Source organism: Mirounga leonina, unplaced genomic scaffold, assembly GCF_011800145.1.
Source record: "Mirounga leonina isolate KUSES-001 unplaced genomic scaffold, KU_Mleo_1.0 Mir_150, whole genome shotgun sequence".
In the NCBI taxonomy this organism is placed as follows: Eukaryota; Metazoa; Chordata; class Mammalia; order Carnivora; family Phocidae; genus Mirounga; species Mirounga leonina.
Window position 1 is genome coordinate 27,659,435 of NW_023270374.1, and position 18,837 is coordinate 27,678,271.

At 52.3% G+C, this 18,837-nt stretch overlaps 1 protein-coding gene across 4 annotated transcripts in view; it reads left to right on the forward strand.

Moving 5' to 3' along the window:
- Window positions 1–18,837, forward strand: part of EPB41L1 (erythrocyte membrane protein band 4.1 like 1) — a 118,251-nt gene that overhangs the window by 63,972 nt on the left and 35,442 nt on the right. For all 4 annotated transcript variants that reach the window (XM_035006231.1, XM_035006232.1, XM_035006233.1 and 1 more), the window contains exons 3-12: window positions 2,452–2,645; window positions 3,693–3,857; window positions 6,051–6,155; window positions 6,749–6,791; window positions 10,262–10,337; window positions 13,091–13,309; window positions 15,501–15,588; window positions 16,677–16,829; window positions 18,083–18,180; window positions 18,515–18,690. In XM_035006231.1, coding sequence (XP_034862122.1) covers window positions 2,466–2,645; window positions 3,693–3,857; window positions 6,051–6,155; window positions 6,749–6,791; window positions 10,262–10,337; window positions 13,091–13,309; window positions 15,501–15,588; window positions 16,677–16,829; window positions 18,083–18,180; window positions 18,515–18,690 — 1,303 coding nt within the window. In that variant the 5' untranslated portion in view covers window positions 2,452–2,465. The remainder of the gene's footprint in view (window positions 1–2,451; window positions 2,646–3,692; window positions 3,858–6,050; window positions 6,156–6,748; window positions 6,792–10,261; window positions 10,338–13,090; window positions 13,310–15,500; window positions 15,589–16,676; window positions 16,830–18,082; window positions 18,181–18,514; window positions 18,691–18,837) is intronic.

The window sequence follows — 18,837 nt, forward strand, 5'->3', positions numbered from 1 at the left end:
TCTCCTCATCCTGTCACACCAAGCCCTGTGCATTGGAAGATTTTATTTTTTAACCTCTCATTTTTTTTAATCAAGAAATCTCCTAGCGGAAAAATTGAGAACGACAGTTAAACAGAAGAAAAAATAACCTGCACTCATGCCATCTAGAAACGACTACAATTAATACTTTGTTGAATATTCTGTATCCGTGCATATGTGTTAAGTAGGGTCAGTCTGTATAAGCTGTTGTGTATGGAGCTTTTCATTCAGGTATTTCTTTTATGTCATCCTTTTTAACGCTCTAGAAAGGATGAGCCATCGTTTCTGTCACCAGGCCCTGGCCGTGGAGTTCCTTGGTGGCTCAGGCCGCCTCTTTGGCTTCCAGCCTGGACCTGAGTGCTTTCTCCTTCCAGTTGGTTCTGTTCAAGTTTGCTTGAGGCAGCAAAGTGCGGTGGGAAGCAGAACACCGACAGATTAGTCTGTGGATCCTTTTTTATTTTTTTAAAGCGAAATTAAGTGGGCATTCATTTTAAGGGTTCTTCTTATAGACCTTCTCTAGTATAATGGCTGATGTCCTTAGGTGCAGGCCTTGAAGAGACGCAGACCAAGGCAGACAGGTGTCCCTCAGACCCTACGAGACCAAGAGCTCCCCTGGAGCTGCTCCTGGTGCTTCGTGTCCTGGCCCAGAGTCGGCATCTGGGGTCACGGAAGTGACAGAGAGCCTTTATTTAACTATGGCTTTAAGTCAAACCATAAAGTCCGAGGTAATGACATGAGTGGAAAGCATTTCTGGGGGTGAGGCTGTGTGACGAAGGCCTTCTCTTCCTCCTCATCTTACTTCTTAATAGCAGCATCAGGAACAAGAAACCCTTTCATTTGTGCCTCGAGCTCTGGCTTACAAAGTGTGACCTGTTCAGGGGCCTGCAGTTCTTTTGTGGCCTAGCGGGGCACTCAGGGTCCTTGGCTTGCTGGCCAGTGCCCTTCACTTGGGGCTGAGCTGGTGCCGCCTGGAATGCTGGGAGAGAAACTGAAGGAGACCAGGGGAGTGGGGGGTAAGGGCTTGGAGCATGTGCGTAGCACAAGGTGGAGCTGGTGTCCGTCTGTCTGTTTGCTGCTCACTGGAGGCCTCCCGTGGTGAATGGGGTTGGGAAGGGACCTGCCAGGTCTAGTCTGGATCTTTCTCATTTAATATAATGGATTTAGAGGGAGGCTGTGGGCTCAAGGGTGGGGGTTCCTGCCCATTTCCCTGTTCCTCTGGTTTTAGCTCCAAACCTATCTATCTATCTATCTATCTATCTATTTATTTATTTATTTGGATCCACTCTGACTGGGGTCCGGAATAGGTGCTTTTGCACCCCCTTTAAAAAAAACCCAATTTGTGATTGTGTGTATTTAGAATTATAGAAGTAATTCCAAAGCATATAAAGTAAAAAATGAAGTTCCCTTTCTTTGCCCACCCCATGGAACGCCCTCTTTTTCCTCTATCCATTTCTCAGTTATGAAGCTGTCTGAACAGTTTGGTCAGTATCCTTTCAGATCTTTTACTACAGATGTATAAACACAAAGAGGTATTGCTGAGGTTTTGTTTTGTTTTTTTAAATATAAAAATGGAGACATGCCATTCTTTCTCCTTTCTTCTCCTTGCATTTTGCTTATGCCAACAGAATGGCTGGGCACTAGGTCCCTGATTCTCTGAAATCTCATTTCCTGCTCCAAGGGGAAAAGGGTAAGAGTAGCCTGTCCCAGAGATAATTTCTCTAAGTCCCATGCTTTGTGGGTGAGTCCTAGTGTGGTGAAATGACTGCCTTGTGTGTGGCAGACCCAGGGCCCGCGTCCAGGTGTCCTGACTTACATCATCAGGGCTCTGCGTGTTTTTAATGGTGCCCTCCTGTCTTATCCCTGTAGATCCATTCTGTCAACATCCCTGTGAAGATAGCGGTTCAGGCTTGGGGCATGAAGAGCCTTGCTCAGAGTCAGTGCTGGAAGGGCCCGGAGCCCAGGGCTCTTTTGGTTGAGTTCAGTTTATCCAGAGTTTATTGAGCGGCTACTGTGTGCCTGGTGCTGGGGTTGGAGAGACAGCTCAGCTGAGGGCCTGCCCCGAGGGGGCCACTGACTGTCCTTTGTGCTCCTTTGTGCAGAGTGGGGCTCCCTGGGGAGACTCTCATTGTCCCGAGGAGGGTCCCCATTCCAGAACTGGGTGAGAGACTGGAGGAGTCCCTGAAGAGTTCTATGGTCGCAAGAGTGGGAGGGGGTCTGTGACTTGGGCTGCCGCCAGTAACCCCTGACTTCTGCTCTCTCCCCACCCCCCCTTCCTCTGTCCCTCCCTCCCTCCCTCTTTCCTCTCTCCCTGGCTCTTCGTCCATTTGTGCCCTCCGCCCCCCCCCCCCGCGGGGCCCCCTCCCCCTTGGCCTTCCCCCCCCCCCCCCCCCCCCCCCCCCCCCCCGTCATGTGCTCTCCTTCATGCTAATGCAGGCGTGCTGGTCACCATGACAACAGAGACAGGCCCCGATTCTGAGGTGAAGAAGGCTCAGGAGGAGGCCCCACAGCAGCCCGAGGCAGCCGCCGCTGCGACCACCCCTGTGACCCCCGCAGGCCACGGCGGCCACCTGGAGGCCAACTCCAATGAGAAGCACCCACCCCAGCAGGACAATCGGCCTGCTGGACAGGTGTGTGCCTGAGAGCATGGGCATCCCTCTCCCTGCCCAGCCATCATCCAGGGCCAGTTCGTAGTGGGGAGGGAAGCGGAAACAGATTTATTACTGACTCATTACGTGCCGAGCTCTGTGCTGGGGGCATTGTGGTCACTTTCATATTTAATTCTCCCAAACCTACGGAGAGTGATAGATATCTATTTATATTTTAATTAAGTTAGCGCAATGCCCAGCGTGGGGCTTGAACTCACGACCCTGAGATCAAGAGTCACATGCTCTGCTGACTGAGCCAGCCAGGCGCCTCTATGAGAGTGATATTAATTTCCCCATTTTACACTTGGGGAAACAGCGGCTCAGCAGATGAAGTGAGTTACCCAAAGTCACATTGCTATCCAGTGACAGATGGAAATAAAATCTAGATCTGATTCCCAAAACCTGGTTCTTTCAACCTTATTTTCCTACCCCCTGAACCTGCCCATTCTAGCCTGGCAAACCCAGTATGACCCCAGAGCAAAATGCATCACCCTAAATTAGGGACAAGGGACTTGCTGAATCATCTAGCTATCCAGTTCACACCTCCCTTCCTTCAGGACAGGCCGAGAGGGCGGGGACTTGGCCAAGGTCATTGAGGGCACTGGTGGCAGTTAGGACTAGCTGGCAGGGCTCTGACCTCCCTTCCTCCATTAGATCAGTCCACCAGCTCTCCGCCTCATGCTAGACCAGTGACAGACCGATAAGGGGGAGGCCAGATGGATGCTCTGAGAACTCACACGCCACTTTGGGGAGCTAGGGCAGCTCTGGATGCTTCCTGCCTGCCGAGGCTGTCCCTCTGAAGAAGTGGCCCCTTCCATGAGCCCACCCTGTTGCACAAAGAAGCTCTGGTTCTCCTCCTCTATATACCAACCATAGACGCCGGTCACCCTGGGGGTCGTGGAGGGCCGTGGCTCTCATTTTGGAGACCATCTTAGCCCCAGCTGCTGCATCCTTACTGGGTCTTCATTTGCTTGAAAGGCTGTGGTCTCAAGTTCACTGACCAGACTTTTCCCCCTGTTGGACCTACAGAGCCTAGACATGGAGGAGAAGGGGTATGGGGAGGCTGATGGCCTGTCAGAGAGGACCACGCCCAGCAGAGCCCAGAAATCACCCCAGAAGATTGCCAAGAAGTACAAGAGTGCCATCTGCCGAGTCACTCTGCTCGATGCCTCTGAGTACGAGTGTGAGGTGGAGGTAGGGAGCACCCCCCACCACAGACCCGGTCCCCAGCCGACTGGCCCCAGAGCCAGGGCAGGCTTCTGTGTGCGCTCAGCCTGGGCCAAGCCAGAGAGCGTCCATTCTTCATGGAGGCCTGGACCGACTGTGGCATCCTGGAGAGATGACCTGGCGGCCCTCCTTTGTACAGATGGTGGCACTGAGGCCTGGAGAGGGCTGTTATGATTGCAAATGGAATTAGACGAGGCGCAGGGTTGGCGCCAGGAAAAGGTTTCTCGGGGGGGCTGTACCTTGGCAAGGAGTCACCGTCCCAGGGCTGATCTCTAGCCCGGTAGGCCTTACGGACTGGGCTCTTCAGTCTCACCTAGCAGACGCTGGTGTTTCAACTAGAATTGTTTTTATGTTTTTATTGGGCGGAGAGAGGGATCTTCCCTTGTGAAGGGAATGCCCCTGTCCAGGTCAGCAGGACAAACTGGTCACTTAAGGGTTTCATGGTATGGGTGTCCCCCCCCAGGCATAGAGAGGAAGGACTCCATCACCTGGGCCACATAGAGATCCTGTGGCATGATCCTGTCCCACCATGGGTAGCAGGGGCAGACACCTCCTGTCTGGGGTCAGCCCCCCCGGCCCCACATTTGCTGTCTCCCTTTCCTATATAGGCTAGGACTCCCACCCTAATTCTGAGCTCTCACTCATCCCCTTGGAGGGTCCATCCCGGTCTGGGCACCATTCCTGGCCCTCTCCATGTGTATGGAAGGGTCCAGAGGGTGGCCTTCCCTAAGAGTTATAGGAACCACCTCTCTCTCTCCCTGGTGCCCCTGCCCCACCCCACCCCCTGCCACCCTGGTCTTAAGGGATATGACTTATTTCTGGGCCCTGGCAGGTTGGGCCCCTCTTCTCTGCAGAGTTGGGTTGGTTTTGTTTTTGTTTTTTTATATATTTATTTTATTTTATTTAATTAATTTATTTATTTGAGAGAGAGAGAATGAGAGAGAGCAAGCACATGAGAGGGGGGAGGGTCAGAGGGAGAAGCAGACTCCCTGCTGAGCAGGGAGCCCAATGCAGGACTCGATCCAGGGACTCCAGGATCATGACCTGAGCCGAAGGCAGTCACTTAACCAACTGAGCCACCCAGGCGCCCTGTTTTTGTTTTTTTAATGTCTGTTTCTTCTATAGAAGGATTTCAAGGTGAACATCTTGCCTACTCCTAGGCAAAAGGAAGGGATATCTGTTCTCTCCTACCCACAGCAGCCCCAAGATGCTGTTGCAGCTTGCCTCAGGAGAGCGTAGAGGGTTTGGCTGAGGCCAGGTCCATTCTCTCTGAAGGACTCTTCCAGCCTCAGGAATCCCTTGGCTTCCCAAAGCTGCTCTCCACAGTTAGGCCTGGTCCTAGTGCCTGGTGACCGAGCCAGACCTTGCAGGAACCTCACCCTCTCTCTGGAGTCCCACCCTCTTTGGACAGTGACTGCTTCACGTTCCCCCAGCCTGTGGGGCCTTTATTGGTGCTCATCTTCACACCTGTGGGTTTGGAGTACCCAGCCAGGTTCTGGGCTTTGTCCTTCCGAATCCTCAGGCCCACATGGTGGTTCAGAGAGGTACTGAGCCTGGTTGTCTGGGAGCGGTGGGAAAAGGTGGCTGTAATGTTGCTTCCAGCTGAGGCTCATCTAGGCCCCAGGAGCCCCTATAAAAACCTTACTTGCTGCCCAGGCAGGAGGTGGCACTCCAGGCTGGGCTGCCCTGGATTTCACTCAGACTTCGTGTAAGGGGAGGGCCAGGGAAGGAGAGTCACACTGTGACCCTGAGTCCTGAGCCCTTCCCTTGTCCCCTGCCCATGTCCCTCATCTTTCAGGTGGCTTTTCTCTCCCTCTTACACTCAAGCTTAGACTTTTGGTTTTCTGCTTCCTGGGTCAAAGTTAACCTCCTTCTCTTAATCTCTGTGAAGGAAGGGGAATCGGTCACCCCCCACCCCTCCTCCCCAAAGTAGGTTTAAGGTCTAGGAGGACCCCAGCAGGGCTTGGCAGAAGGCAGCTGGTGAGCTGGGCATTAGTGTCACCTAGGACCTGGTGGGGCTCGGAGAGCAGGGCGAGGTGGGTGGCAGGAGGGCTGAGATCCTCTTTAGATGCCCAGAGACTCTTGGGGGTTTCAGGTGGTCCCAGTGGAGCCCCCCCGGGGTGTGTCCCAGCCTTACAGCCTCTCTGCTCCCCTCTTCAGAAACACGGCCGGGGCCAGGTGCTGTTTGACCTGGTCTGTGAGCACCTCAACCTCCTGGAGAAGGACTACTTCGGCCTGACCTTCTGTGATGCCGACAGCCAGAAGGTATCTGTGGTGGTGGGCAGGGTTGGCAGGGGAGGCCTGCTGTCGGGGAGACCTCTTGTCTTAGGCCCCCCTAGTCCTGACTGCATCCCACGCCTTCCGTCGGTCCTCATATCCTCATTAGGCACCTTCTGTTTGCACATAGCCAAGGTTCAGCCAGCCCTATCTGTCTCAGTTCTCTGTCTCTACCCCTCCCACCTAGACCTTTCTTGGCGACCTGCCAGTCACCCCCCAGATGGGTGTCTGGAGAGCCACAGCCTGGCTTCCTGGGGGAACTGAGACACTTACTGCAGCGCCTCTTTTCCACCCCTCGGGAGAACCCTGTCTGGGTTTCCTCCTTCCCACTGGTCCCACTGCAGCTGCCCGCCCAGCTGCCTCAGGGCGGTGCCAGCCCCAGGCCCAGGGGCCCAAACCCTGTGGGGAATCCTGGCCTCGGTCCCTTCCCTCCCAGCTCCAAAGGGTCTGGACAGCTCAGCCTGAGAAGGGTGTTCCCCGCCAGGGGCTGTTGACAGGCTATTTCGGGATGTCTCTGTCTCATAGCCCTATCTGGCCCTCTCCTCCATCTTCCCTCTAAAGAACCCTGTCTTCTCTTTCAGAACTGGCTGGACCCCTCCAAGGAAATCAAGAAGCAGATCCGGAGTGAGTGGCCTGTTGTGGTTGGGAATGTTGTGGAAGGGAGGGTGGGGGCTCCAGGCTGCAGGAGCCCCAGTTATGCTCTTCCCTCTTCCTTGGGAAGTGCATTCGGACCCATGAGTTCACTTGCTCTGCACAGCAGATCTGGGGGAAGGCAGGGCATTGTCTTCTAAATGAAAACCTGAAGGAGGGACAAGAGAAATGACCATCTAGAGTCACATAGCAGGTTAGCGGAGGAATCATAGATGCATTCAGGATGGCAGCTCTAGAAGGGACCTGCAGAATCATCTAGGACAAGGGGACATATTGATGGCCTGCAGACAGCCTCCTTCCAGTCCAGTGGGTGTAGACTTCTGTGATCGGTGACCCTTGACTCAGCTCGGAATCCTCTTCCGTACAGCGCTGCAGACCACTGCCCACGGATAGGAGTTAACATGTTAGGGAAAAGCAAGGCCTGTGCTGGTCTGAGTCATCTTCTCTATTTAACGATGGGGTGACTGTAGGCCCAGAGAGAGGCGGTTGCTTACCTAAAGTCACAGAGTGAACTATTGGCCAAGCCAGATCTTTAGCCTTGGCCTCCCAACACCATCCTGCTCTCTTTTCAAGGCCTGGAGTGAAGAGACAACCCAGAGAGGAAAGGCATATTGCGAGGGGTGGAGCAACCTTCTAATGGCAGAAGGGGGGAGGTAGGTGGCCTGAGCCAGGGGGCATATAGTGGGTGGAGACCTGGAGCCTAGAAGCAGACATGCCTCCACTGGGAGCCCCTCCCCCTTGGCTGTGCTTGGACTCCCTGGTCCCCAGGGCTGGAAAGCAGAGCCTGTTGCCATGACAACAGGCAGCTGGGCCCAGGGATGCTAGCTTACTCTCCGGGAGGGGCTGGAGGGATTCTTCCTGGAGGCTCCTGTCAGTTGAAGACAAAGAGGCAGGCACACAGACAGAGCCCGCTCCTCTGGGCCTGACAGGGTCCTAGGCCTGGGCTTTGGGCTGTCCCTAGGAGTCACGGCCCAGCTGGGAGGCCCGCCTCTCATGCCTGAAAGAATTGGAACACATACAGGCAGCTGAGTGTGCAGTTTGAGGAGGACTGGGAGCTTGGGAAGGAGAAGCAGACAGCAGAATCCTTAGAGCTCAGCATCTTTCCCCAGGGCAGGGAGTTGGTCCCCTATCTCTGCGGCCCCGGCCAGCACAGCCCGGGCGCGGGCAATGGTTGCTGCTTATGGCCACCTCCACTCACGGAGGAGCAGCCTGCCCCCTTCAGCAGAGCCGCAGTCTCCGTCCCTACCCCTGGGACTTCTACCCATTCATCTTTGTTCTGCTTTCTGGGGCCCTATGGAACAATTTTTTTTTTTTAAGATTTTATTTTTAAGTAAGCTCTACACCCGGCGTGGGGCTCAAACCCACAGCCCCGAGATCCAGAGTCACATGTTTCACTGACTGAGCCAGCCGGCCACCCCACCATTGTTTGCTCCTTTCTTTGTGACAGCCCCTCAGCCTCCTGAAGGAGGCGCCACCCTGTGCCCTGGGCTTCAGAGCTGGGTCTGTTTTCTCCCAAACCTCGGTGCCCATCCCGAGGGCACTGGGGGTACCTCTCTGGGCTCCTGCTTCTCGTTGGCAAGTAGATTAGCGATCCATGCCTCACAAGGCGAGGGTGCCAGTTATGTGTGGACAGCACCGGGCACATAGTAGGTGCTTTCCTGAGGTAGTCTGGTGTGATGGTTGAAAGACAGACACGGGAGCCGGACTGCCTGGATTTGAATCTGGACTCCAAGACTACTTACCTTTAGGGTGGTTGTGCAGGCTAAGTGAGCTGTTCTATGTACAGCACCTAGAATGGTGCCTACACATAGCAGCGCCCGGTACATATGATCTATTACTATTATTATTACTGCTGCCACTACTCCTGAGACAAGGATTGTTCTCCTTGAGGCTGCCTTTTCCAAGGAGTCAGCTGTGGTCAGGAGCCCGGGTTCTGGGGTCAGATGACCAGAGGTTACATCCCCATTCTCCACCGCTGACTAGCTCAGCGATCCCAGGAGGGTGACTTACCCCCTCCGAATCTTCATCTATAAAAGGAAAGGTTTACCTCAGGATCATCATGAAGATCAGACTCCTCCGTGTGCACATAAAGTTCCTAGCAAGTGAAATGACCAGCACCTAGTAAGTGCTAGAGATGCTACAGCTGTATGGGGAAAGTGGTGATGACCATAGGGACAAGGACGGTAGCGACCGCATGGCCTCCAGCCCTTGGTGACCATGGTCCTGCCCTGGCTGGGCCTTGCAGAGCCCCAGGGGTGGTCTGCCCATTGTTCTAGATTGCAGCCTTTCCCCAAGGCCTCCTCTCTCTCATGTGGTCATCCCTTCTCTTGGCTTGCGGAGCTTGTTTCCAGCTAAAGCCCCAACCTTTATTTCTCTCTGTACCTACATGTGTACCCTTGATTGTTTGTATCTCAGAGTGAGGTAAACATTTATCCCTGTGAAATACCCTTTGCTACTTTCCACTCATTACATTTGCCTTTTAGGTCTTGCTTATAACCCCATTCTGCCATCTGAGATGGAGCCGACCCCACATAGGGCAGAGTCTTACCAAGGGTGTTCCTAGGAACCATAATCTGGCAGGATGCCCCATGAGAAATGGACACAGCAGGTCAAATAAGTTTGGGAAACCCCTGACTATTTGCATGTCCCCTTTAGAGGGCTGCAGTTTGCAATGGCACGGTGGGGGCTTCGAGAAGTACAAAGTTAGGGAACCCATTTATTTATTTATTTATTTATTTATTTATTTATTTATTTATTTTCAGATTTGTTTATTTTAGAGGGGGGAGAGGCAGAGAGAGAGGGAGAGAGAGAATCTCAAGCAGATTCCCCACTGAGCATGGAGTCTGATGTGGGGCTCAATCCCAGGGCCCTGAAATCATGACCTGAGCTGAAACCAAGAGCCAGACACTCAGCTGACTGAGTCACCCAGGGACCCCAGGGAACCCACTGAATGTGACTTGTTTTCTTCCCATGAACATCCCGTGGCATAGACTTTGGTGTGGAGGAGGGAGCACGAGCTCTGGAGCCAGGAGGCTGGGGTCTGAACCCCAGCATCGCTGCTTCCTAGCTGAGTGATCTTGGTCTGGCCACTTTATGGCCTGGGCCTCAGTGTCCTCATTTGCAAAATGGGGATGATCATCAGACTTACTCATAGGGTTGTTGCAAGGTTTACTGAAGTGATGTTCGTGATGACGAGTAGGCCTGGCATGCACCACTGTTTTTCTTTCTTTCCACCTTCCTTCCCATTGCTATGTCACAAGTCTTTCAACTTTCATAGTCTCCTCATCTTTCAAGTGGGAATATTATTTCAGGCTTCCTGACTGGATTGTCCTGGAATTATAGATATGAGAAAACCCTGAGGAATTGCCCATGGGATGGTGCATCCGGGCCACCCGCTGGGGTGATGGGGCCTCTCTGATTTTTCCCCTATTTACTCCTCTCAGGCAGCCCTTGGAATTTTGCCTTCACAGTCAAGTTCTACCCCCCTGACCCTGCCCAGCTGACAGAAGACATCACAAGGTGAGGGCTGTGGAGGGGGCGTGGGCGTGCTGGCCATGTGACTAGGAATGAGGACACCTGGGCCTGGTAGGCACGGGGCAGTACGTGAGGACAGTTGCAAACTCAGATGCCCAGCGAGGCCAGGCAGACAGCATCGACAAAGGAAGCTGACTCAGCGCAAGAGGAGGTGGCGCAAACACAGCGGTCAGTGACAGCTGACCCTCCCCTTCGGAGAGGGGAGGCGTCCCAGGCAGCATCGGGACCCATTTCATTGATTGGAATTGAAATTCAAGAGGACACGCGCCACCTCAAACAATTGCCGTTCGGCTCCAGCCATCCCTGCTATGTGGGAACTGGGCCCCTTGTTGAAGTGAAGCGAGAGATTTGACAGTAAAATCCACAATTTTTAAATATGGGCAACTAATTCAGACTTTTTAAGAACATGGTGGAGGCCATCTCTGGTTGGGACAAGCCAAACACGTCACGTTCTGAGCGGAGCACCATTTTACTTAGGGGATAAGGAGGGAGTAGAGCGCAGACGCCTTTGCAGGGAGGAATTTGGTCCCACATGCTGCCCTGGGTACCTGACAGGCATGTAAGGGTCAAATTAGACCGTAACCCCCTGGCCCCCCATGGAGGCAAGCCTGGGCTGCTGGGATGAACATGGATTGTGTGTACAATCTCATTGTGCCTCAGGGCCAGTAAATAACGTGGCTTGAAGGGTGGAAGGGGTGCAAAGCATTCTCGAGAATGAGAACTTCTGTGGGGTTCATCCTGCCTCTGGAATCAGAACAGGGAGGCCCTTCTCTTTATCTAAGCCCCTTCCAAAGAGAGAGTCTCACTTCATGATATCTGGGGGCTGTGTCATCCATGTGCGGGGCCCTACATGCCACCAACAATAAGATGTGGGCTTGGAGTTATTCCTGCAGCAGGGGAAGGGCTCCTAAGCCAGCCTCTCTCTCTCCTGTTGGGTCCCTCCTGAATGTTGGCTGCCTGTTTGCCACGCAACGGGCTGCAGTCACGATGCCGACTCTGGCCTTGGGGGATAATACAGATGTCCATGGGATAGATCAGACCTGAAGCCTTGGCCTCATTAGCCCTGCTCTAACCCCTAGGGTCATCTTGGATCCAAGATTCAGCAACAGGGTCTCAACTTCCTTTCCAGGAGGGCTGAGAGCTGTAGACTGGCTTAATCCCTATCCCTCTGGTCTTACCCACTGGTATCTTTCCTCTTTGTGCTAGACCCTGGGCATTGGGCTTCTAGGGACACAGGAGGGAAATCAGCCCTGCTTAGCATGGATGACCTCAGGGCAGGGGGTGGTAGTAGCAGCTGATTTAGTCGAAAATATCCAGGCCCCAAATAAACTGGTCAGAATGACAAATTGATTGAAATGAAATATTGGTCAGGGTGTTTGGCAGTGATTTTCGAATTTTTAGACTTGAACAAGATGCCCTTAAGCCCACACTTGGTGCCCATGATGTTTGAGCCGCACTGATTCTGAGCCTATGCCTTCGCCCTGAGCATGCACTGAGGCCGCACGTACTTTTTGCCAGAGCTTCATGTCATGGAGTACTAAAAATTATACTGAGTAAAAAGCACTTAAAAGGAAAAGAAATAGGCAATTGGAAGCAATGGTGAAACATGGCAAAATGGGCAGGGAGGCATCACTGGCTGAGGATGAACTGAAACTTTTTTTTTTAATGCAGTAACCGAAAAAGCAATTAAAAAATGGTTTAAAATGGACCTAAAAATTATAAAATCATCCAAGTGTGCATAAAGTTATAAAAAATAATATTCTTGTGGTTGGAGATGTTTCTTTTTTTTTTTTTAAAGATTTTATCTATTTATTTGACAGAGAGAGACACAGCGAGAGAGGGAACACAAGCAGGGGGAGTGGGAGAGGGAGAAGCAGGCTTCCCGCTGAGCAGGGAGCCCGACGCGGGGCTCGATCCCAGGACCCTGGGATCATGACCTGAGCCGAAGGCAGACGCTTAATGACTGAGCCACCCAGGCTCCCCTGGAGATGTTTCTTTTAAAGCAATTTGTTTTTAGACAATTCACTTAGAGCTGGAGGCAAAATTAAAAGGTTTTGAGAAAACATTCGTGACCAGGTTTGTCCTCACTGTAGAATGTGGTGCAGAAGTTAAAATGAATGAGGTCAAGTTGTTTGTGCTGATATGGAAGGGCACTAGGTGCATGAAAAAGCAAGCTGGAGAGTAAGATGTACCATTTGATCCTGTGTACATGTTAAAAACACCCACGAATCAAAACACATGCATTTCTGTACCATGGGGGAGAAAAGGTCAAAACACCACCTGGATAATAGGGGTGACCTCTAGGAGAGGAGACTCGGGCTGAGAATGGACGTTGAGAGGAAATTTAGAATCACCTCTAAATAACGTTTGCATTTGTTCCACAATAAGAATATAATTAATTGTATGATTAAAAATACATGACATTAAAAAAAATGGCTAACCAGCAAAGTAGTCCTACTTAGCTTGAAAATGAGTTAGAAATTTCAAATGTTCCCACAGTAGGAAAAATCCCTCAAAGTTAGAAATTAACAAAATGCTGAAAGGCACGTGGAATGGGACAAAACCGTCTTTTGGACACACCCAAATCATCAACACCTGAAATGACAGTGTCAGGAACGTTCCTAGTCTACTGAGCTGAGTGTTGGTGGTTTGGTTCTGATGGATGGGTGGGCAGCGTGCTGGGGGCATCTAGGGAGGGAGTGGGGCCCGTGCCCATGGCCACTCTCCCCTCTCTCCAGATACTACCTGTGCCTGCAGCTGAGGGCGGACATCATCACGGGCCGGCTGCCATGCTCCTTTGTCACACATGCCCTGCTGGGTTCCTACGCCGTGCAGGCGGAGCTGGGCGACTATGACGCCGAGGAGCACGTAGGCAACTATGTCAGTGAGCTCCGCTTCGCCCCCAACCAGACCCGGGAACTGGAGGAGAGGATCATGGAACTGCACAAGACATACAGGTGAGGGGCCTCTGCCCAGGGCCTCCGCTGGCTTCTCAGCCATCGACTAGGGCCCCAGGTGCTGGGCTGTAAGTCCCCCACCTGACTCTGGCCCTGACCGGACCAGAGGTGCATCTAGGAGCCAATCATCTCAGCCCACTGGGTCTCTATCAAATGGGAATGGTAGTCACTAGCTGTCTCGGTCTTGGTGTAAAACTCAAAAGTTTGCCCTCTGCAGCCGGACTGCCTGGGTTCACATTCTTGGCTCTGCCACTTTCTAACCAGGGGATCTGGGCGGGTCATTTCAGTTCCTCATCTGTTCAGTGTAGGAGCTAATAGAACCTGCCTTGGCACTGTTGGGGGCTACATGGCACATAGTACAGAGACACCACGTATTTATTGTTGCTCTGTGATCTTGGGGGTTGAATAGTTGATTGTGCAACAGAAAGCGCCTTATTCTCAGAGTTAGAAGATAACTAACCTGATGGGTCATCATAGGGCTGACTATTTAACTTATCAGCCCCATTTTTCACTTGCACATGGTTGGATTTAGATGATCTGTCTGTCTCAGCTGTTGGTATTTGGGGCAGGAGAATTCATTGTGCGGGATGTCTGGCATCCCCGGGCTCCAGGCATTAAATGCCCCTAACACCCTTTCCGTCATCGTAATAACCAAAATGCCCCCTCCCCCATTCCCAAATGCCACTGTGTGGTTGGTACCATCCCTGGGTGGGGGTGGGGGGTTCCCCTGGAACTAAATGGTCTCTAGGATCCCTTCAAGTGGGAAGTGCTTTGGGCTCTGAGTCCAGGGTCGTTATGGGCACCCAATGTGACCAATGATGTGAAGCGCGTCACAAGCTGTAAAGTGTGTGCGTGTGAGGGGGTGGGTATGGTGAAGTTATCTCATCGCTAATGAGGATGGGAGGCCTGAAGGGGGTTGGGTCTGGGGAGGAAGCTGAGGGCCAGATGTGGAGGGATCGTGTACAGGGGGAAGAGAACCTGCTGGGGTGTGACAGAATGCTAGGTCCCCAGGGGCAAGTGTGTCCCTCAGAGACTCTGCACAGCAACTCTGACTGGTTAGCAGCGGCTGTTGTCGTTCTGCGTTGAGCAGGACATTGAAACCATTCGGCTGGTTAGCACTGTCGGCCGGGGCTCAGGAATAGGGAGGGATGGCCCACCTGCCGCCTGTATGCCGTCCCTGCCATAGGTAGCAAGATGTGGGAGGGATTTGCAAGAGTCCTAATAACTCAGAGAAAGAAGCTCGTATATGGGTGGAGAAAGGCAATGGCCATCGCTTTAGCTTTTACAGCTCTTTTGACACTGAAAGCACATGGACACCTAGTGTCCAGGCATCTCCCGCGGCCGCTCACGGAGGCAGACAGAGCAGAGGACCCCGAGGCCCAGGGGATATGACACAGATGTGAGGGAAGAGGTTGGGAAGGAGCACATACTCTGGAGCCACGTTGTCTGGATTCAAGTCCCGACTCTGCTCCTGAATAGTTGTGTGGCCTGAGATGAGTCATTCAGCCTCTCCATGCTGGTTTCTCTATAAAGTGGGAATAATGAGGACACCGACCTTACACCGACCTCACTGTTATGAGGATTCGGTGAGTTCATGCCCGTGAAGGGTTTGGAACTGTGACCAGCACATCATGCTCACTAAATGTTTGCTGTGGCTTAAACGGAAGATGTACGGTTCCCCGGCAGCCGAAACAAAGAAGGAACTGGATGAATTACGTAACTCTCTTGTCAGAAAGGAGAATGTGCACCTGCTCCTCAGGGGGGGGATTAAGTGGTTTCTGATAGAAAATTCTGAGAGAAGTGTCTTACGTGGGTGATTATTTCGGAGCCCCTGGGTGATTGTAACAAACCATGGCTTCCACGATGGCTTTGCAGCTGCAGAGAATTAGAATCTGTGGCTCACATTGAATTCTGTGGCAGAATGAAGCAGAAATTCCAGCTCCCAGCTCATCCCTTAAATACTTCCCGGAGGAGACAGGACTGGACCTGAGCTTTGACACCAGGAGGGGGTTGGGTGGATGGAAGCCAGGGCTGAGAGCAGAGGGGAGGGACTGCGAGAGGCCTAGCCATATGCCTACTCCAGAACGTTTGCCTTCCTAGAATTACAGGTTCTGATCATGGCCACCTTCAGCCAGCAGGTCTTAGGCCTGGGCCTTTTCATGGCTGCCTGTGATCATGTTCTTTCCTTTAGGGGCATGACTCCAGGAGAAGCAGAAATCCACTTCTTAGAGAACGCCAAGAAGCTTTCCATGTATGGAGTAGACCTGCACCATGCTAAGGTACTGCTGGGCCCCGGAGTCCCCCTAGCATCTGGGGGCGGGGGGTGTCCCTCGTGCTTCAGAGGGCTTGGTGCGCCAGACCCTGTGTTCCCTCCAACCCCGAAGCCTTTTATAGTCATATTTCTCATTCCTCAAAGTTCTATCACCCTTTATCTTCCCACAATCTTTATAACTTTTCTATATTCATATTATATTATGAAGCTGTTTGTACCACCACCAGATTGGGAGCATCATGAGGGAAAGACACAGGCTTTATTTATTTATTTATTTTTACCATGATGTAATTTTATTTATTTAGTTTGTAAACCAAGTTTTTAATACTTAAATTCAATTAATTAACATAGAGTGTATTATTAGTTTCAGAGGTAGAGTTCAGTGATTCGTCAGTCTTACACAACACCCAGTGCTCATTACACACGTCTCCTCCTTAATGTCCATCACCCAGTTCCCCCGTCCCTCCACCCCCTCCCCTCCAGCAACCCTCAGTTTGTTCCCTATGATTAAGAGTCTCTTATGGTTTGTTTCCCTCTCTGATTTCATCTTGTTTTATTTTTCCCTCCCTTCCCCTATGATCCTCCATTTTGTTTCTTAAATTCCACATATGAGTGAGATCATTTGGTAATTGTCTTTCTCTGATTGACTTATTTTGCTTAACATAATACCCTCTAGTTCAATCCATGTCGTTGCAAATGGCAAGATTTCATTTTTTCTGATGGCTGAGTAGTATTCCGTTGTACATATATACACCGCATCTTTATCCATTCATCAAGACATAGGCTTCAATTTATTTCTATATCCTTAGCACATAGCACATGGCCTAGCACCACATAGGTGCCACTAAATGTTTGTCGGTGAATCAGTGATTGAGTGATTGACAGAATGATCAAATGAGGAACGGGGTGAATGGCTGATAAAATGAATGAGTGAATGGCTGAATGACTGTGTGAGATTGGTCAGGGGCCTCCCCAGCATGCAGGCTCTGACCCTGATCCTGAGGGCTCATCAGAAGCAGAGCTCAGGGAGGAGTTTCAGGGTGCGTGGCAGGCATGGACCCCAGGCCTGCCATTCGATGGTGTCTTCTCATGCAGGACTCCGAGGGCATCGACATTATGTTAGGAGTCTGTGCCAATGGCCTGCTCATCTACCGGGACCGGCTGAGAATCAACCGCTTCGCCTGGCCCAAGATTCTCAAGATCTCCTATAAGAGGAGTAACTTTTATATCAAGATCCGGCCTGGGGAGGTGAGCCTGCCTTGGGAACCCCTCCTTCTCACTGGAATTGGCTAGAACGGAGAGGATCCTGACTGCTGAGCCTGGGTTCTTTCCTACTTAGGATACATGGAGAGCGTTGCTAGGGTACTGGGTAAGGCTGGGGCTCTCTACATAGACTTCATGCCTTAGGTATGTGCCTGCACACAGACAGCACACACACACAAACACACACGTGCAGTATACACAGACACACACACGGGAGAACACATATAAAGATAACCACATACATTCAGGTTACACAGATCAGTGAATACCTGTCCATCCATGTCAATTTATCTGCTTACATGTAGTATTCAAGTATGTACACATGCCAAAACACACGACCACACACACAAACGTGTATGTCCAGCCTCCACATCTCACCCATCAAAAAGTCCATTGGTTTGTACCTCTAGAATAAATGCAAACCCATCTGCTTCTGTCTTTCTCCATTGTCCCAGCCACCAGCCGCCACCATCTCTCACCTGCATTTCTACAAGGTGCCTCTCCCTGGTCCCCCTGCCTCCATTGTCATGTTAGGCCATTTTTCTCGTAACTGCTAAGGAGAGCTTAAAAGTCCCCTCCATCAGATCACCATCCCCCATTCCCACTCCTGCCTTAACCCTTTCAAGAGCTGTCTGGCTCGTGGGCTACTGTCCGAACCCCACATGTGGCCGGCTGCGTCTCCCACGTATCTCTGCCCACCCCCCACACTGTGCTTCAGCCCTTTGGCCTTCACTGATTCCTAGGATGAGCCGGACTCTTTCCTGCCTCCAGCTTTTTGCTTTTGATGTTCCCTCTACCTGAAATTCTCTTCCCTGCCTTCTCACATAGCTGGTTCCTTTCCCATCCTTCAGATGTCTGCCCAGAGATCACCTGTTAGAGGGCATCCCCTGACCACCCTTTCTAAGATCCTGACCCCTGCACCTGCCCAGGTACTCTGTCACACCACACGTCTCTGTTCAGTCCCTTCATGACCCCTCATCAGTGTCTGAAATGATCTTGTTTACTAGTTTATTATCAGAGCACCCCTTCCCCGTCCCCGAGAATCTTCCGTCTTGGTCACCATGGTGTCTCTGTTGCTTAGCACTGGACCTGTCACGGAGTAAGGACTCAGTCCACTTTATTGAATAAATGAATAAACAGGCCAGAGTCGCACACGCCTGAGAAGAGGTTCAGAAAGGATGGACCAGGGGCGAGAGAGCCCAGGCCTTGCTTCTAACCCACCCTCCTTGGTTTTGCAGTATGAGCAGTTTGAGAGCACGATTGGCTTTAAGCTCCCAAACCACCGGTCAGCCAAGAGGCTGTGGAAGGTCTGCATAGAGCACCACACGTTCTTCCGGTGAGCCTGCCCCTGGGGTGGGGCCACGGGGCATGCGCAGAGGCCGGGGGTGGGGTGGGGTGGGGTCACGGGGCGTGCGCAGAGGCCGTGGGTGGGGTGGGGTGGGGTCACGGGGCATGCGCAGAGGCCGTGAATGTACACGTATGCTCCGGGAGAGGCGAAGCAGGAGAAGGAGCTAGGAGGGAGGGGCTCCAGGAAAGCCCCCCTCCCCAAGTCTCTCCTTTTGTGGGTCACTTCGAGTTGTAGCTGGTGGGACAGTGGGCTGAAAGGCCAACTGTGGTCCAGCCTTGGGCCCGGCAACGTAGGTCTAATCCCCCTCCTTCCTCCACCGCAGGCTGGTGTCGCCCGAGCCCCCACCCAAGGGCTTCCTGGTGATGGGCTCCAAGTTCCGATATAGTGGGAGGACCCAGGCGCAAACCCGCCAGGCCAGCGCCCTCATTGACCGGCCCGCACCCTTCTTCGAGCGTTCCTCCAGCAAACGGTACACCATGTCCCGCAGCCTTGATGGAGGTATGCCCCAAATTGGAGGTGTGAGGGAAGGGTGGTGTTTAGAGGGAAGTGGGGGCGTACCAGCTTCCCCAGGATGTGCGCTGGGAAAGTGGTGGGCACCTCACCAGTTGATTTGCACCAGGCCCAGTGGCCCAGGAGCACTGTTGC